Here is a 20,840-nt window from a genome sequence, read left to right as displayed (position 1 = left end):
TTTATTACATCTGCAAAGACATTTTCTCTAAATAAGGTGACATTCACAGTTTCAGATATTAGAACATGGAATATCTTTTTGTGTTGTCGCTCACTATGATATATTTAGAGGTATATTTCCTTTTCTCCCCTCTGTCTTAGTATTTGCTGTGCTTCTTAAATCTGAGAATGCGTGCCTTTCTTCAATTCTGGAAAATTCTAATATATTTATCTTTTAGAATATTTCCCCTCTTTCAATCTCTTTACTGTCCCTTTGTATCTTCTATTAGATGTGTATTAGATTTTGTCATCCTGTTCTCTATATTCTTTAACATTGCTTCATATTTTTCATCTATTCTGTCTCTCGATTTTGTTCTTGGTAATTTCTCCCCATCTTCTCTCTAGTTCACTTATTCTTTATCTAGCTGAATCTAATCCACAGTTTAACCTTTCCTTTGGGATTTTAATTTCAGTGATTCTATTTTTTACCTCCAGAAATTTTATTTGATGGTTCTTAAAATATGCCGTGTGTCATGTTTTTTGCTCATATTCTATAGTTATTTCAAGATTGGTATCTGATCAATTCACTATACGAAATTCTTGGGGGATCTAAATGTTGTGTTTGTTGTTTTGTCTGATTCTCACTCATGTTAACTTGTTCTTTGGGTGTTATATATATTTTGTACATTCTTTCATATATAGTTGATCTAAATCTGTGGGAATTTTCAATTTGCCTTTCTTCAAGAGAATTTTTAAAAAGATAATTTGCTTTTGCTTTTTCCTTTGCCATGCGCTTCAGAAGTGTTACAAATCAGAGGTCATTTTAAATGAAGTTTTTGGTTTCTGTTTCCCTGGCCCATATATTTGGTGTAGATTTGACTTCCAAACTCATATATGTAGAGTTATGATTATGACTAATCGGGAGGAATAGTCTTCCTTTTTTTCCAACCTGGAGCTGGGATGGAGACATGTTTTAATCATATTTTTTCATTAGGGGAGAAGTTTTTTCCTTCCCCACTCTTGCTGAAAACATTGTCTTTTAAAGGTTTTGGTTCTGTGTGGCATCTCAGTACCAATTCCTGTCAATCTTGTGTAACGTGAGAGTCTTTTTTCCACATCTTGCATGGTCATTAAAACTCAGTGCTCAGGGTTCCATGTAAAATTGAAGACACCTATAATTAGAATTCTCATTTTTCTAAAGTGCTACTTTCCTCTCCACCTAGCTGCTTGCCTTTTTGGAATCGTGTTTATACATGCAATCTTAAGTGGATAATTTGCTCAATGATAGAGATAATCAAAAACAAAATTACCTGTGTCATTTGAATAACTGTGTTGATTCTCCACGTTGCACTTAAGTCAAAGCCTTTATATATAGCCTAGAGTCTGATGACTGAGTCTTCTTGTTCTCTCTATACCATAGGTTTTCCCTGCTTTGTAAAATCCATTACTATATATTGACCAACTATTAATGACATGATTAAGTGCATACTTAAGAAAACCATGGCTTTGCAAAAGAACATTGTATAGTTTATTTAAATTTTACTTTATATTAAATGTAATTTAATTACAAAAGGCAATTTTACACCAGAAGCATAATTAATGAGGAGCCAAGGTATGATTAATTATCTTTTAAGAGTTTTATCATCCAAGAATGCTGAATTACCAGTGTGACCTCAGGCACTAACATACTTGCATTTGGCTCTAGATTATCCCTCCTTTTCTGAAGCTGTCAAAGGAGAAGGTGACTAGGAAAGAAAACTCTTTATGCAAGTTGCCGAATCAGTACAGCCTTCACAAGACTTCATCACCTCTTTGTACATCTTCCTCAATTACTCGGTATTTAAATCCTTGTACTCTGTTTCTTGAAGGTTGGGTTCAGACTTGAGTGTTTCTTTCCAGAATCATTTATCCCTTCCACATAAAGAATATCAAGTAGTTTATGCTAACTATGCTCTTAGGATTGTGTAGAGATAAGAGCACTGTATATGGAATTGGAAGACTTAGATTTGAGTCCTGATTGACCTCACATGCTTAGACTTTTGTAAAATTTACATCTCTGGGCATCACTTTCCACATCTGTATAAGGATCTTGTACTAAATGGACTCTTAAGATGTCTTCCAACACTAACATTATATGATTTCAGTTATTTACATGTTACAGTATTAGATAAATCATCTTTTCCAGACATTTTACTGATAAGTGATGGAATCTGAGATTCTTTGGCTGTTTAAAGATGTTCTTGTTTGCTTTATTATAATAACTTCCTTAAAAATTTGCTGTGACTCATATTGAGAATAGGAAAAATTGGACCACAGTCAAAGGATAGTGGGTCATGGGCACTATTTACAGACTAGGGTAAATTCTGCTTTATAGAAAAATATCTCAAAAAGAAATAAGGTGGGACTTCTGACGTGAAGAATACGGAATTTTCCTTAACTTGGACAGTTCTTCAAGAAAGGTGCTTATGAATCTTAGACTATTGGTAGGTTTGCTAATATTTTAAAATGGAATTTGCTTATTTTCATTGCCACTTTCTAATATGACTGTTTCTTTGACAGGGAAAAGGAAATGCTATCTAACCTCTACATGACATTATATGATGAAGTAACCCATGGATATTTATACTCACAAGAATTAAGTGGTAATAAGAGGTTCTAAAATTTCTTGAATACATTTCCTTATTATGTGCTTTTTAGGAATTGTTTCAGCAGTTAGTGCCTCTTCATCTAATTCTAATGGCTTATGGTATCAACTAATAATACATGATATGCAAATGCTGCGGGCTGTGAGGAAGCAAAAGTGGATAGTTTAATCCATAAATATCTTTGGTTGTATTGGTTAAGATAGGTAAAATATAATATGTAGCTTATACTAGTTCAAGTGTATTTTTTGGAAAAATGTCTGCATATTACATCCCATGGATAAATTAGTAAGTGCTGGAGTCACTGGTATCACTGGAATTTATTCTTTGGTATCTTAAGGCTTATACTACCCTTCAAGCTTTCATGACACTGACCTCTCCCATATCTTGGGCTTCTCCTTTATACCTGTGGAATAATTTCTCATAGTTTTCCTTTTACCTTAACTCTGGTTGTCATATTGTGTATCTTAGTGTCCAAATGGGTGACTCATACTGCTGTAGCTTCACACTTTCAAAACCAATTATTTTACCTTGATTCCCCTGACCAACACTGATGGCCACAAATTGCACATTGTCATTATGTGAAAATCTCAGACTTTAATGTCTTATTCTTCACTCACAATCTCTTATGCTTCCAGCTCTTTTTATTTAGAATTTTATTTCCTTGACCTCTCCATTTGGTGCCACTATGATTGTACGATTTCCAACCTCAGCTGCCCTTAGCACCAGTTGGTATTCACTTTAAGTTTTGGTGTGATCTCTCCTGTTTCCTTTGGTACCTATTCCAAACCTTCACTACTCTCCTCAAATACTCAATTATGTCACCTATCCAACTTTAAACATTTAAAAATGTTTTACTTAATTAAAGTTAAAACTTGCTAGTCTGAAATCTATGAAACTTAATCTTTTCTGCCCTGTTTCTTTTGAAAAAAATTTTATTTTGGTAAGAATATTTAACATGAGATCTACCCTCTTAACAGATTGTAAAAATGTAGGTTATTCTTATCTATAGGCATAATATTGTACAGTATTTCTACAGAACTTATTCATCTTATGTAACTGAAATTTTGTACTCACCCATTAGCAACTCACTATTTCCTCATACCCCCTGTTCCTGGCAACTGCAATTCTATTCTTTGTTCCATAAGTTTGACTATTTTCGATGCTTTATATAATTGGAATTCTGTAGTATTTGTCCTTCTTTAACTGGCTTATTTCACTTAGCATAATGTCCTTCAGATTCATTCATGTTATTACATATGACAGGATTTTCTTCTTTTTAAAGGCTGAATGATATTCTATTATATGTATATAACATACTTTTCCCCCCCTTATTTATCTGACATTTAGGTTGTTTCCACAGATATTTAGATTGTTTTCCATAGGCTGGCTATTGTGAATAGTACTGCAGTGAACAGGGGAGTACTACTGTCTCTTCAAAATCCTGATTTTAATTCTTTTGGCTAAATATCCAGAAGTGGGATTATTGGATCATGTGGCTTTGCTTTTTCGTAGAGAGTTAGTAAAGGCTATTGGGAAGCTTCCTAAACTCCTTGATATTCCTACCTACAAACAACATTCATGTCCTTTCATCTTGTCTCATTGGAAAAGGTGCCCTTTCACCAGACTAATCCTTTTGTTTCTTGATTTTCTTCTGCTTTCTCAAGGTCTATGCTTTGCTAATTTTATACTCAGTGCTTTTCAGAAAAGCTTTTTGAAGGAGTTGTTTTCATTAGTTGCTGAATTTTCTCACTTCCCATTTCATGGAAATCTGGCTTCCACCTCCAAAATTCTACTAAAACTTATTAAAGTCATTATTATCAACTCTTTAGTCATTATTTTGTGTTTATCACTGTCAGGGCTGGGTGAGGTGGCTCATGCCTGTATTCCCTGCACTTCGGAAGGCCAATGTGGGAGGATCATTTGAGACCAGGAGTTCAAGACCAGCCTGAGCAATATAGTGAGATTCCATCTCTACAAAAAATCATAAAAACAAAAAATTAGGCTGGGCACGGTGGGCTCAAGCCTGTAATCCCAGCACTTTGGGAGGCCGAGACGGGCGGATCACTAGGTCAGGAGATGGAGACCATCCTGGCTAACATGGTGAAACCTCGTCTCTACTAAAAAATACAAAAAACTAGCCGGGTGAGGTGGCGGGCGCCTGTAGTCCCAGCTACTCAGGAGGCCGAGACAGGAGAACGGCGTAAACCCGGGAGGCGGAGCTTGCAGTGAGCTGAGTTCCGGCCACTGCACTCCAGCCTGGGCTACAGAGCGAGACTCCGTCTCAAAAAAAAAAAAAAAAAAAAAAAAAAAAAAAAAAAAATTAGTTGGGCATGTTGGCACACAGCTGTAGTCCTAGCTACTGGAGAGGCTGAGGTGGGAGGATTGTTTAAGCCCAGGATTTCGAGACAGGAGTTTGAGACTGCAGTGAGCCATGATTGCACTACTGCATTCCAGCCTGGGCAGCAGAGAAACTCTGGCTCTAAAAAGACAAACAAAAACAGCACTATCATCGATTGCCTCTTTTCTGAAAATAAAGTATAGTATAACTGAACCAAAAAATTCAGTTCAATAGACTTTTTTTGAGAATTTCTTCTTAATTAGGCACTGGAAACAGAAGAATGAAAAATCTTGCTTCGTAGAAGCTGACAGTTTAGTGAGGGATATTGACATGCAAGCAATCATAATACCAAGGGCTTTGACTGAGATACATAGTAAGTGCTATGCGAACACAGAGGAAAAATTTACTATTCCCAGGGCAAGTTGTGGAAGCCTTTGCCTGTGTGCCCTTGTGCGACTTTTCTGACAGTTTCTGAAAGTTCTTTAGGAAACAGATTGAAAGATTTGAATATTTAAAGATTGAAGAGGGTGGGGTAAAAAAGAAAGAAGTTTGAAAGGCTGAAAATACAGATTTGCTCCCCTTTCTTTTAGTGATTATTATTTTTTTGAAAGATAGTTGGGGGAATAAGGATAATTATTCTTTTTGATTAATTAACTAACTGTTTTGTTATGTTTGTGCAGCACTTCATAAAGCCTGTAAAATTTTTAGTAAAATTCGAAGTGGTAAGATTTATGTGAATGATCTTCCAGTGATCCTCGGCATCTTGAGAATTTCTATAAGTGATTTAGAAATGCGACAGGCACTAAAGACTATTGATATTGATGGTAAGTTTTATCTTTTCAGTATTAGTTTAAGGGTCTGCAATCATAAATATGTTTGTCAGATTAATTACAAATGATAGGAAAGCTAAACCTTGAAATATATTATAAAAACATCATTTTTGGTCATATTATATATTATGAAACATTTTTATATGTTACAAAAACATTGCTTACAATAATGATATTGAAAATTGGCCTCAGGTTTATGTAATTGGATTGATTAATTACTAGACTGGATTATGACATATTCTCATTATTGTTCCACGCATGGTCTAATCTTATTTAGTTATGTAATTTAAATAATATAATAAGTACTTGACCCAACCACCCAAAATAAAAAGTAGGACCTTGTCAATAATTTACATCTAACCGTAAACTTTACTAAGCAACCTATTATTCTGTTTTCCCCAACCTGAGGTAAGAATTATCTTGAATCCTATATTCATTATTCTCTTATTTTTCTGTTCAAATAGTATTATTGTTATGGATAGGTATTTTTGTAAAATAGTTCAAAAATTTTAGTTGTTTAAAAAACTTTAGTAAAAAGTTTTTCATGCTGTATATAATCTTTTGTTTTCTTAATATTATATGACTAAGATTTATTCATATTGTTGTAAATGTGACTAAGATTTATTCATATTGTTGTATACTGCTTTTTTTTTAATGCTCCTGCCATCCTTGAATTGATCAGCCTTTAAAAATTATGGTTGTTCTAATAGATATACGGTTATTATCTGATTGTGGTTTTAATTTGCATTTCCTGAATGATTAAATAATGTTGAATATCTTTTCATGTGCTCGTTTGCCATTTGTATATTTTTTGCCCATTGAAAAATTGTGTTCTTATTATTGTATTTTGAGATTATTTATATATTCTGAATATAAGTCTTTTACTGGATATGTGATTCGTAGATATTTTATTCCATTCTGTGGCTTGACTTTTTATTCTCTTAAGAATGTTTTTAGAAAAGGAAAAGTTCATACTTTTGATGAAGTCCAGTCTACAATTTTTCTTTTATGAATTGCTTTTGATATCTTATCTGAAAGATCTTTGCCAACCCAAAGTCACAACAATATCAGAAAACAAGTCAAAGTAGTTCATTAAAATTTGGACAGATGTTTCACTGTTTTTGAAAGAAAGGAGAACCCACTCTCAAGTTGTTACACTGAAGAAGTGGAGATAGACAACTTGACAGACTTTTCAGTGCTGGAGAAAGTGCTTCTGTGGTACGGAAGTGAGAACAACCAAGCCTTGTCATTTCCTCTGCAGACGATTGGAAGCCCTTAAGTATTCCTCTGTAGGCTATTTCTGCTCAGATGACATTAAATTGAAATATAGATTTATACTTGTTTTCTTCATAACATAGATAACATCACTGATGTAAATAAACCCTGTCAAAGTTGGGCTCATTTGCTTCATGACAGGAGAAAATGAATTCATAGTTATTTAACTTGAAGACTCTTGAAGAACTACAAATATAAAAATTAGTCGAGCAAAGAGCACTGCTGTATCTACAGTACTAGTCCCATAGCATTCTTATTACTGCTGGAACACTATTTACTACCTAATTATAATATGTAAATTTTTTTCTGGTAAATATTCTTTTTACATTCTATATATGTCTACTGCTCTGTGTATAGATAATAGTATTCTAATGTCATTAGTTAATTCTATTTACATTTTTAGTTGCCATTTTTATCTTATGTTCTTAGGGAGTTTGCTAATAATGTTTGCTGATGGAGTTTTTTTTCCCTTCTGTTTTGGAATCATTTTTATAGTTAATGGAATGCTGGATTTTTCAAATTTCCTTAAAGCTGTGGCTGATGTTTCTTATATGGTCTCTCAGAATCCAGGTAAAAAAGACTTCTTCAAAAGTATAGAAGATAATAATTTTGTAACTGATTTTGGGGTTGGGAGGGGTGGTATTTAATATATGAATTAATTTATATTTTACAGAATCTCCCGCTAGCGTAGGCTGAGAAAAATTAGATATGAATTTTGTCATAAAAGGCATTACAAAACCTGGCTCAAACTGCCCCAATATTCTAACATTCTATCTCTAATCTCTAGTTTTTCCTGCACATTAACTGCTAGACTAATTCTCTTAAAATACTATTTTCACCATGTCATCTTCCTGCTCAAGAATTTGGATGCTCTTCCTATTATCAAATGAGTCTAGGCCAAACTCTCATGCTTAGCCTCTTCATCCCTTCATAATTTTGTTCACCACTCTTCCCTTTATCACAGTACCTTTCCCAGGCAAGAACCCCATACTCCGATTAGTCATAAATCTTCATACATGCCAAAATAATTCTTACTCCCATGACTTTGTTTGTGTGCGTGTTTTTTTTTTCTGTTGAAATCTCACATCTGTTTTCTTCTTCATCCTTAACAGCGCTTTCTTCTTTTTGCCAGAAATCTGTTTGTATCTATTCCTAAAAATTTTAGATACTTATGGGTCTCTTAATAACCTTTAGTTTACATTACTTATACATTATAAATAAAGTGGTTGGAAAGGGTATTCGTATTAATGGTAGAAACAGTACCTCCAAAAACACGAAATCTGTGGTGTTCATGACCTGATGTTAGCAATTCTTCTATTTCTCCATTAGGTGATATCAAGTTCTTATGCTTGGACCTTGGAATTATATATTTTTTATTTTTTATTTGTATAAGTTCAAGGGGTGCAAATGCAGTTTCGTTACGTAGATACATTGCATCCTGGTAAAGTCTGGCTTTTAGTGTAACCATTATCTGAATAGTTATACATTGTACTTATTAAGTAATTTTTCATCCTTCACCCCCTTCCCACACTTCCAAGTCTCCAGTAACTATTATTTCATGCTCTATGTCCATGTGTACACATTTGGCTCCCACCTATACATTTGGCTCCTACGTATAAATAGCTTTCATTATCTCAAGTGAAACAACTCAGAAACAGAAAGATACATAATAGCTTCATCCATGTTGCTGTAAAATATATTATTTCATTCTTTTTTTATGGCTGACTAGTATTCCACTGTGTGTGTGTGTGTGTTTGTGTGTTTGTGTGTACCACATTTTCTTTATCCAGTCATCCATTTATGGACACTTAGGTTCATTCTGTATCTTTGCTATTGTGGATTGTGCTGTGATAAACATATGAGTGCAGGTATCTTTCTGAGATCATGGTTTCTTTTCCTTTGGGTGTATATACCTAGTAGTGGAATTGTTGGATCATACAGTAGTTCTATTTTTAGTTCTTTGAGAAATCTCCACACTACTTTCCATTTTTTCATAATACTCATTTGGCCATTTGTATGTCTTCTTTTGAAAAATGTCTATTCATGTCATTTGCCCACTTTTTAACGGGATTATTTGTTGTTTTTGTTGTCATTGATCTGTTTGAGTTCTTTGTAAATTCTGGATATCAGTCCCTTGTTGGATGCACAGTTTGCAAATATTTTCTCCTATTCTTCAAGTTGTCTGTTCATTCTGTTGATTATTTCTTTTGCTGTGCAGAAGCTTTTTAGTTTAGTTGTCTCATTTGCCTTTTTTTGTTGTTGTTGCTTGTGCTTTCGAATTCTTAGTCATGAATTCTTTGCCTAGACCAATGTCAGTAAGAGTTTTCCTTAGGTTTTCATCTAGTATTCTTTTTTTTTTTTTTTTTTTTTTTTTCCAGATGGACTGTCGCTCTGTCGCCTAGGCTGGAGTGCAGTGGCCTGATCTTGGCTCACTGCAAGCTCCACCTCCTGGGTTCACACCATTCTCTTGCCTCAGCTTCCCGAGTAGCTGGGACCACAGGCGCCCGCCACCACGCCTGGCTAATTTTTTTATATTTTTAGTAGAGACGGGGTTTCACCGTGTAAGCCAGGATGGTCTGCTCTCCTGACCTTATGATCCGCCTGCCTCAGCCTCCCAAAGTGCTGGGATTACAGGCGTGAGCCACTGCGCCCAGCCTCATCTAGTATTCTTAAAGCTTTGAGTATTAACATTTAAGTTTAGATCCATCTTGAGTTGATTTTGTATATGGTGGGAGATAGGGGTCTAGTTTCATTCTTCTGCGAATGGCAGTCCAATTTTCCCTTTACCATTTATTGAAAAGAGTGTCCTTTCACCAGTGTATGTTTTTGTCAACTTTGTCAAAGATCAAGTGGTTATAGATATGAAACTTCATTTCTGAGTTCTTTTTTCTGTTCCACCAATTTATGTGTCTACTTTTATAGCAGTACCATGCTGTTTTGGTTACTGTTACGGTATAATTTGATATATTACCATATAATGTGATGTCTCCAGCTTTGTTCTTTTGCTTAGGATTACTTTGGCTATTTGGGCTCCTTTAGTTCCACGTAAAATTTAAGATTATTTTTTCTATTTCGTGAAAAATGACATTGGTATTTTGATAGAGATTGCACTGAATCTGTAGATTGCTTTGGGCAGTATGGTCATTTTAACGATATTAATTTTCTGATCCATGAGCATGGGATGTTTTCCCATTTGTTTGTGTTCTCTATAGTTTATTTCATCACTGTTTTGTAGTTTTCCTTGTAGAGATCTTTCACCTCTTTGGTTAAATGTATTCCTAGGTACTTTGGTTTTGTAGCTAAGCTAAATGGTATTGCCTTCTTGATTGGTTCTCAGCTTGATACTAGGGTATAGAAATGCCACCGATTTTATCTACTTAAACATTATCAAATTTGTTTATCAAATCTAAGAGTTTTTTTTTTTGGGAGAAGTTTTTAGGGTTTTCTCAGTATAAGATTATATCATCAGCAAACAGACATAATTTGACTTCCTCTTTTCCAACTTGGATGCCTCTTATTTTTTTTTCTCTTGCCTGATTGCTCTGGGTAGGGCTTACAGTAGTATATTGAATACAAGTGGTGAATAGTTTTGTTTCAGTTCTTAGGGGGAATGCTTTAAACATTTCCCCATTCAGAAGGATGTCGGCTGTGGGTTTGTCATATATGGCCATTATTATTTTGTGGTATGTTCCTTTTATAGTGAATCAGATGGTTTATTTATGTATGTATGTATTTTTTTTGAGGTGGAGTCTTGCTCTCTCACACAGGCAGGCTGGAGTGCAGTGGCACAATCTCGGCTCACTGCAGCCTCTGCCTCCCAGGTTCAAGGGATTCTCCTGCCTCAGCCTCCCAAGTAACTGGAACTACAGGCGTGCATCACTATGCCTGGCTAAATTTTTGTATTTTTAGTAGAGATGGGGTTTTACCATGTTGGCCAGGCTGGTTTTGAACTCCTGACCTCAAGTGATCTGCCTGCCTTGGCCTCCCAAAGTGTTGGAATTATAGGCGTGAGCCACTGCACCTGGCCCAGATTTTATTTTGTTAGAATCAAGGCTATGTGAATGTGATAGTCTTTATAGTCCTCGAGCAGCAAGTAAAAAGCAATAAAAACTCTTCAATGCTTATTTATTCATTTATGTAATAAACATTAATGCCTATATATGCAGCAGTGAACCATATAGATATGATGCTTGGCTTGCTTTTTCTTTTTGACATTTTGATAGACTCCATGGCATTAGGATTTGCCTAGTTCTCTTTTGTCTACTTGGTTTCTGACTTACATTTTTTTCTTGTTTCAGTTTCATTTAGTTCTCTGATCTTGCTTATTTCTTTTCTTCTGCTAGGTTTGGGTTTGGTTTGTTCTTGTTTCTCTAGTTCCTTGAGGTGTGACCTTAGATTGCCTATTTGTGTTCTTTCAGACTTTTTGATGTAGTCATTTTATGCTATTAACTTTTATCTTAATACTGCTTTTGCTGTATCCCAGAGGTTTTGATAGGTTGTGTCACTATTATTGTTCAGTTCAAAGAATTTTTAAATTTCTCTCTTGATTTCATTGTTGACTCAATGATTATTCAGGAGCAGATTATTTAATTTCCCTGCATTTGCATGGTTTTGAGGGTTCCTTTTGGAGTTGATTTCTAGTTTATTTCACTGTAGCAAGAGTACTTGCTGTAATTTTAATTTTCTTAAATTTGTTGAGTCTTGTTTTGTGGCCTACCGTACGGTCTATCTTGGAGGATGTTCCGTGTGCTGATGAATAGAATTCATATTCTGCATTTATTGGGTAGAATGTTCTATAAATTTCTGTTAGATCAATTTTTTTTAGCGTGTAGTTTAAGTCCATTGTTTCTTTGTTGACTTTCTGTCTTGATGACCTGTCTAATGCTGTCAGTGGAGTATTGAAGCCCTCTACTATTGTTGCTGTCTGTCTCATTTCTTAGGTCTAGTAGTAACTGTTTTATAAATTTGGGAGCTCCAATGTTAGGTGCATATATATTTAGGATTATGATATTTTCCTGTTGGACTAGTCCTATTATTATATAATGTCCCTCTTTGCCTTTTTAAACTGCTGTTGCTTTAAGTTTGTTTTGTCTGATATAAGAATAGCTACTCCTGCTTGCTTTTGGTGTCCATTTGCATGGAATATCTTTTTCCACCCCTTTACCTTAGGTTTATGTGAGTGAGTCCTTAAGTGTCAGGTGAGTCTCTTGAAGACAGCAGATACTTGGTTGGTGAATTCTTATCCATTCTGCCATTCTCTATTAAGTGGAGCATTTAGACCATTTACATTCAATGTTAGTACTGAGATGTGAGGTACTATTCAATGTGCTAGTTGTTGACTGAATATCTTGCTTTTTTTTTTTTTTTTCTTTTTTTTCCTGTGTTGTTGTTTCATAGGTCCTGTGAAATTGATGCTTTAATGAGATTCTATTTTGGTGTATTTTGAGGATTTGTTTCAAGATTTAGAGCTCCTTTTAGCAGTTCTTTTAGCAGTCAGTAGTGCTGGCTTGGTAATGGCAAATTCTCTCAGCATTTATTTGAAAAAAGACTGTATTTTTCCTTCATTTATGAAGCTTAGTTTCACTGGATACAAAATTCTTGGCTGATAATTGTTTTGTTTAAGGAGGCTAAAGATAGGACCCAATCTCTTCTAGCTTGTAGGGTTTCTGCTGAGAAATCTGCTATTAATCTGATAGGTTTTCCTTTATAGGTTACCTGATGCTTTTGCCTCACAGCTCTTAAGATTCTTTCCTTCATCTTGACTTTAGATAACCTGATGACTTTGTGCCAAGGTCATGATCTTTTTGAGATGAATTTCTCAGGTGTTCTTTGAGCTTTTTGTATTTGGATATCTAGATTTCTCACAAGGTTGGGGAAGTTTCTCTTGATTATTCCCTCAAATATGTTTCAACAAACATTTAGATTTCTCTTCTGCTTTGGAAACACCAATTATTCTTTTTTTAAATTATACTTTTAAGTTCTAGGGTACACGTGTACAATGTGCAGGTTTGTTACATATGTATACATATGCCATTTTGGTGTGCTGCACCCATTAACTCATCATTTACATTAGGTATATCTCCTAATGCTATCCCTCCCCCCTCACCCCACCCCATGACAGGCCCCAGTGTGTGATGTTCCCCTTCCTGTGTCCAAGTGTTCTTATTGTTCAATTCCCACCTATGAGTGAGAACATGCAGTGTTTGGTTTTTTGTCCTTGCATTAGTTTGCTGAAAATGATGGTTTCCAGCTTCATCCATGTCCCTACATTAACTCATCCTTTTTTATGGCTGCATAGTTGGAAACACCAATTATCCTTAGACTTGGTAATTTAAAGTAATCCCAAACTTCCTGGAGGCTTTGTTCTTTTTTTTTTTTTTTTTTTTTGAGACAGAATCTTGCTCTGTTGCCAGGCTGGAGTGCAGTGATGCGATCTTGGCTTACTGCAACGTCTGCCTCCTAGGTTCAAATGATTCTCCTACCTCAGCCTCCTGAGTAGCTGGGACTACAGGTGCATGCCACCAAACCCAGCTAATTTTTGTATTTTTAGTAGAGACGGGGTTTCACCAGGTTGGCCAGGATGGCCCCGATCTCTTGACCTCATGATCCACCTGCCTCGGCCTCCCAAAGTGCTGGGATTACAGGACTGAGCCACCACACCCGGCCTGTTCATTTAAAAAAATTCTTTATTCTTTGTTTTTGTTGTATTGGGTTAATTAGAAAACCTTGCCTTCATGCTCTGAAGTTTTTTCTTTTACTTATTTGATTCTATTACTGAGACTTTTCAGCTCATTTTGCATTTCTCTAAGTGTGTCCTTCATTTCCAGAAGTTATCATTGTTTTTTATTTATATTATTTCACTGGAGATTTTCCCATACATATCCAGTATCTTTTTTTTTTTTCATTTCTTTAAGTTAGACTTCACCTTTCTCTGGTGCCTCCTGATTAGCCTAATAATTGACCTTCTGAATTATTTTTCTGGCAATTTAGAGATTTCATCTTGATTTGTATCCATTGCTGCTAAACTTTGGAGTGTGATCTTCTGGAGATGTAAAAGAACGTTATTTTGTCATATTACCAGAATTGTTTTTCTGGTTCCTTCTCATTTGGGTAGACTATGTCAGAGGGAAGCTCTGGGACTCAAGGGCTGCTATTCAGATTCTTTTGTCCCTCAGAGTGCTCCCTTGATTTGGTGCTCTTCCCCTTCCCTAGGGGCTTCCTGAGACATAGGGCTTCCTGAACAAGGGGCTTCCTGAGAGCCAAACTGCAGTGATTGTTATTTCTCTTTTGGATCTAGCCACCCAGTGGAGCTACCAGACTCCAGACTGGTATTGGAGAGTGTCTGCAAAGAGTGCTGTGATGTGTTCCATCTTCAGGTCTCTCAGCTGTGAATACCAGCACCTGCACCAATGGAGGAAGCACGGGAATGAAGTGGACTCTGTTAGGGTCCTTGGTTGTATTTTTGTTTAGCGTGCTGGTTTTGTGCTGGTTGGCCTCCAGCCAGGAGGTGGCACTTTCAAGAGCACATCAGCTGTAGTAGTACAGGGAGATTACAAGGTTGCCCTAGGGTCAGGTGGTGGGCAGGGCCATAGAGCTCTCAAGAGATATATTCTTTGTTTTCTGCTACCAGGATTGGTAGAGAAAGACCATCAGTTGGGGCAGGTTAGGCATGTCTGAGCTCAAACTCTCTCTGAGTGGGCCTTGCTGCAGCTGCTGTCGGGGTGAGGGTGTGGTTCCCAGGCCAATGGAGTTATGTTCCTGGGAGGATTATGGCTGCCTCTGCTGCCTGACAGGTCACCAGGGAAGTAGGGGAAAACCAGCAGTGATAGGCCTCACTCAGCTTCCACGCAGCCCACAGTCTGAAAGACTGGTGTCACTCCCACTGTGCTTCACCTATAGCACAGTTTATTTCCAGGCAGGCAGTGAGCAGGGATGAGAACTTGCCCCAGGCTACAAGCCTCCCCACTGAGAAAGCAAGCAGACTCACAATTACTTGGCTGTCCCACAGAGCCTGCAAGGGCATCCACCTCTTTCAAGGGGTCTGTGGATTCTCTTGGCTTTCCTGGTATGTTCCTGCAGTAGTTCTTGGCACAAAAGTTCACGATGTGAGTGTCTGCTTACCACTTTTTGAATCACAACTTAGAATAGCTTATTTACTTTCCTATGTTTCTTGATTTTTCAAGTCCTGGTTTCCTATTTTGACCTTTTGATAATTCATTTTGCCTTGACAAAGCATAAATTACTATTATTTTTTTGGATGTAATATCACTCTTGTTGCCCAGGCTGGAGTGCAATGGCGCGATCTCGCTCACTGCAACCTCTGCCTACCTGGTTCAAGCAATTCTCCTGCCTCAGCCTCCCGAGTAGCTGGGATTACAAGCGCAAACCACCACGCCTGGCTAATTTTTATATTTTTCATAGAAGTGGGATTTTACCATGTTGGCCAGGCTGGTCTTGAACTCCTAACCTCAGGTGATCCACTGCCTCATCTCAGCCTCCCAAAGTGCTGGGATTACAGGCATGAGCCACCGTGCCCTGCTACAAAACATAAATTATATGTATGTATCTGTGGTCAGTACTTAGGAGTCCAAACACACATATAAATCTATAGTCAGAAAAAAATGTAAGTTGAGATCCAGACAATAGGGAAAAATGGTGGATAGGAGGCAGGACTAATTTGCAACTTCTACTTGGACAGACAGAACAGCGCGTAGGGACCACTTTTTGAATTACAACTTAGAATAGCTTATTTACTTCCCTATATTCCTTGATTTTTCAAGTCCTGGTTTCCTATTTTGACCTTATTTTCTGTTTATGGACATAGTGTTCTGAGACTAATCAAGAACTCTCAGGTTTCTTTTTTTTCTTTTAAAAGAACACACATAATTCTTGAATATATTGTTTTAATAAAATATCCAAGCAATATATGTGTATAAAGATGTGAAAGACCTTCTTTAACTCCTCTAAGATTGCTACAATTTAATACTGACCCGAGAATTCTTTTTATATGCACATACATACATATAATTTATGTTTTGTCAAGGCAAAATGAGTTATCAATCACTAGGCAGAGTGGAAGCAAAGGACCTAGGTCTCATAGAAACTAGTAAAAAGATCAGGCATACAGTTAGAAATCAAGAGACCCCCTAGAAAAAAATAAAAGGGAAAAATGCAAGTATCTTTTTCTTAAGAGAAAAAGAAATTTTGCCACCTTGATTTGCAGAAACTATCTTGTTTAATTGTATTTTTCAATTATGAAATTAGTAATCTTTTAATATAATTACTGGTCATTCATATATTTTTTGTATGAATTGCCTTTTCACATATACTTTTCATTTAAAAAACTAGATTGTTCATCTCATTGATTTGTAGGAGTTTTCATATTCTGGCTATTAATCCTTTGTTATGTATGTTACAAGTGTTTTCTTCTAGTCTATGGTTTCTCTTTTAATTTTGAAATGGTGTCCTTGTTTTTTGGAATGGGACTGTTACATTTTATCACAAAATTTATTATTTTTTCTTTATGTCTTCTGAGTTTTGAGTTGTGCTTAAAGAGGCCTTTCTCACCTCATTAGTGCACACACACATTTTCATCATGATTGTAGAGTACTGGTTTTCAATGCTCCAGGGAACCTGGAGATGGGTAGACGGGAATTGGGCAAGTTAAAATGCCACAAAGCTCACTGTTCTTGTTGAGACTCAGTCATTTTTCTTGAAGAAATTCCTCGGATAACTGCAAGCCTTTGGCTTATTTTCAGAGTTTTGAAACAAGTTGGTTCTGATAATTTCTGCCAGAGTTCTCATTGCTTTTATGGAGGAGATGGTTTCTGGAGGTCCCTTCCTTTGCTATTTTTGTTAACTTGATCAATAATGAGTAGTTGAGGACAGGCATGGTGGCTCATGCCTGTAGTCCCAACACTTTGGGAGGCCAAGGCGGGTGGATCGCTTAAGCCCAGGAGTTCGAGACCAGCCTGGGCAACATGGCAAAACCCCATCTCTACAAAAATACAAAAAAGTTAGCGGGGTATAGTAGTACGTGTCTGTAGTCCCAGCTACTCAACAGACTGAGGTGGGAGAATCGTTTGAGCTGGGGAGGCAGAGGTTGCAGTAAGCTGAGATTGTGTGATTGCATTCCAGCCTGGGCTACAGAGAGATACTCTGTCTTAAAAAAATTAATTAATTAATAAAAGACTAATTGAATGAATAAATAATGCCCAGCTTTTTCTCCTTGATTGTACTTATCAAAGAACTTAGTAATCATTAGTTTATTATATGATGAATTTCAAGAAAATCTAGTCTGACTATAATGTGATTTTCTGTCTGAAATTGATCATGGGAATTGTGTTTTTTTTTTTTTTTTGTCAAGGCTAATTAGTAGTGGTCAGGGAGAATTTAAATTTAGCAGTTGAACACGGCTTTCAATCTGTTTAATTCTTAAGGAAGTTTTTTTGTGGAAAATTATAATTTATCTGAATATTTTCTTTTTAAAATTAAAAATATACTGAGCTCTCTGATGTGACTACAAATTTTAGAAAATGATAAAGTGATTTGGTATTTAATTTATTTTAGTTAAATTGTTCTAAAATTATAGAATCTAAGATTCAGAAGTAGATGTCTTGGGGAGCCCCAGATTTGGTTTGCTAGTCAGGGTCACGCTGAATATTTCCTTCTGACCAGGTTCTTTTCAATTCATTTTATATGCTAAGGATTGTTAACATAAGAATATGAAATTCCTATGGAGAAAAAAAGACCAATGTTTTAGTCACTATTATAAAGTTATTTTATAACAGTGATTTACTTGTTGATAAATATTTATAAAATCCCGTGCTTATATAAGGTTATTTTCCCTTAGTAGGCTATTGACACAAAGTCACCTCCTTTTCCAAGAAAAGCTATTGATTCTCATGGTATACTAATTTGTTTTTTGCAGCATTCTGGGATGCCTTGAAGATTTTCTGTAGGATAAAAGGTGGTCGAGTTTCAACTGATGAAATATTTGGTGTTTTGGATAGCATGGGTGTCCCTATAAACCCTGAAATTTTAGAAGAAGTGATAAAACATACCTATATTGACAGTGAGTTATTTGCATTGAAATATATATGTAAATATATATGTGCATGTATTTATACATTTTTTTTCTGGATATCAATTTTGCGATCTGTCCTTTGCTTCTCCTTTTTTCTCTTGATTCTTATCTTTTGCCATTGACACTGTTTACTGGTGTCTATAGTAAGAAATAGCCTAGAAAAATTAAGTGAGAAGTTTCTAAAATTGTTATAGTTTGGTATGTTTGGTAAAAGAGTAAAATGAATTTTAAAAGAATTCAGCCTTATATCTCTTTTCCAAGTCATTTCTGGTCTTTGTGGAGAAGTAGTTTCTTGTAGTGTCGAGGGCATTGACTCCACAAGTTAGAAGACCTAAATTTCTTGAATTCTCAACTTTATTATGTAGCTTTGATTAAACAATTTTGCTATGCCCTTCAGTTACTCTCTGTACAATGCGGATTGCTTTAAACATGATAAAAATATTTAGCAGGTGTTTTGTATTACATGTTTACTTGTAACCAGAGGATGTCCTATAATAATTAGTGATTAATTGATTGATTCATTTTATTATTTTATTATTTTTAGAGCCTCACTCTGTTGCCCAGGCTGTAGTGCAATGTTGTGATCATAGCTTGCTGTAATCTTGACCTCCTAGGCTCAGTAATCCTCCCACCTCATCTTCCTGAATAGCTAGGACTATAGGTGTGTGCCATCATGCCAGGCTAATTTTTATTTTGTAGAGATGAGGTCTTGCTATGTTTCCTAGGCTGGTCTCAAATTTCTGGCCACAAGTGATCCTCCTGCCTCAGCCTGCTGAGTAGCTGGAATTACAGGCATGAGCCACTGGGCCCAGCCTGATTCATTCACTTAATGAATCAGATAGTCATTTAATATCTACTATGCCTGGAACTGTGCTAGGTGATGCAAAGATGAATAAAACACACTTCTTCTTTTTTTTTTGAGGGAACACACATTCAAGTGTGGAAAAAACTAAGCAAACCAAAAATTAAAATGCTCCATGGCAAATACTATAATAGAGTGTACATAGGCTGCTAATACATACTGGAAGCCTTGGGGAAAGATTATCAGAGGAACTGATGTCTGAGCTGAATTTTGAAGGATCAGTATGAATTAAGTAGTTGAAGGTGGTAGCGAAGAGTGAGAAAAACATCTTAAGCCAAAGGAACAGTTTGTGTAAATATGGCAGAAAAATACTCAGATATGACATCTTTCTGAGTGGGCTTCCACTAGTTTTTGTCATTTATTAATGGTGGTTTTGTAGTGGGCTTTTGGTTGCTGATATGTGGTCTGGAGATAGAATCCAGCCACATGGAGTTCTATTAAGAAGTCAGGTATGGTGGGCTCTGGGGTGAGGCATGAGTGGAAGGATATGATGGGGTATGAAAATGTAAAATGGGGATTTTAAAGCCTAATCTTAAGCCTTTAGGGCATGCCCTACCAGGAACAACAGAAATCATATATGAAACAGCTGCAGTACTTTGCTTTTTGCTTGTGGAGTTCTGGTCTCGGTCTCCAGGTCTCCTGCTTTATTTGGGGAGGTATATTGGACAAATGATACTAATTTTATAGACTTGTTATAGGAATTAAATATACACATCACAGTGCTTGGCACCTAGAATAGACACAAGAAGGGTGAGGTAGAAACCTGAGAGTCATCCTTGACAACTCTACTTCTCTATTCCTCATGCAATAGTTCCCTTATTTAAAGTCTTCGATATATCTTTATAAGAACTTTTCCTCTTTTTTCTGTATATAAGATAGATATCTCTTAAGTCTTTCCATTTCTCTCTTTCTCTCTCTCTTTTTTTTTTACTCCTCTCTGTTGCCAGACTTTAGTGCAGTGGTGTGATCTTGGCTGACTGCAACCTCCGACTCCCTGGTTCAAATGGTTCTCCTGCCTTAGCCTCCGAGTAGCTGGGATTACAGGCACGTGCTACCACGCCCAGCTAATTTTTGTATTTTTAGTAGAGACAGGGTTTCACCATGTTCCCAGGATGGTCTGGATCTCCTGACCTTGTGATCCACCTGCCTTGGCCTCCCAAAGTGCTGGGATTACAGATGTGATCTATTTCTCCTTTTTTTTTTTTTTGAGACGGAGTCTTGCTCTGTCGCCCAGGCTGGAGTGCAGTGGCTGGATGTCAGCTCACTGCAAGCTCCGCCTCCTGGGTTTACGCCATTCTCCTGCCTCAGCCTCCCGAGTAACTGGGACTACAGGCACCCACCACCTCGCCCGGCTAGTTTTTTGTATTTTTTAGTAGAGACGGGGTTTCACCGTGTTAGCCAGGATGGTCTCGATCTCCTGACCTTGTGATCCGCCCGTCTCGGCCTCCCAAAGTGCTGGGATTACAGGCTTGAGCCACCACGCCCGGCCTGATTTATTTCTCTTTATCTTCCTATCTTAGTCCAAGTTCACATAACCTTTCCTCAGGACCATTGCAGTTCATCCTAACAAATATACCCCTATCCACTCTTATATTCCTTTACAGTGCAGCCGTAATGATCTTCGTTCAAATACAGGTCTGATCATGTTATTCTCCTCACATGAAATCTAATAATACCTCTTGGGATAAATAACTCTTTTAGTGTGGTTTACAGGGCCTTGCATGTTCTGGCTTTTACCCAGATCTTCATCTTTATCTGAGACCATATTCTCCCTTGCTCTCTGTGCCTTCTTAGTTTCAACTACATACCATGCCCCTTCTTGCCAA

General features: G+C 36.5%; 1 protein-coding gene across 50 annotated transcripts in view; it reads left to right on the top strand.

The window, feature by feature from the left end:
• Positions 1 to 20,840, top strand: part of LOC126939504 (uncharacterized) — a 557,395-nt gene that overhangs the window by 14,562 nt on the left and 521,993 nt on the right. For all 50 annotated transcript variants that reach the window (XM_050764859.1, XM_050764858.1, XM_050764860.1 and 47 more), the window contains exons 4-8: positions 1,684 to 1,814; positions 2,538 to 2,620; positions 5,642 to 5,785; positions 7,562 to 7,636; positions 17,997 to 18,140. In XM_050764859.1, the coding sequence (XP_050620816.1) occupies positions 1,684 to 1,814; positions 2,538 to 2,620; positions 5,642 to 5,785; positions 7,562 to 7,636; positions 17,997 to 18,140 (577 nt within the window). The remainder of the gene's footprint in view (positions 1 to 1,683; positions 1,815 to 2,537; positions 2,621 to 5,641; positions 5,786 to 7,561; positions 7,637 to 17,996; positions 18,141 to 20,840) is intronic.

This window comes from Macaca thibetana, chromosome 16 (genome assembly GCF_024542745.1).
Source record: "Macaca thibetana thibetana isolate TM-01 chromosome 16, ASM2454274v1, whole genome shotgun sequence".
NCBI classification, from domain to species: Eukaryota; Metazoa; Chordata; class Mammalia; order Primates; family Cercopithecidae; genus Macaca; species Macaca thibetana.
This window is presented reverse-complemented; position numbering and strand designations above follow the sequence as displayed.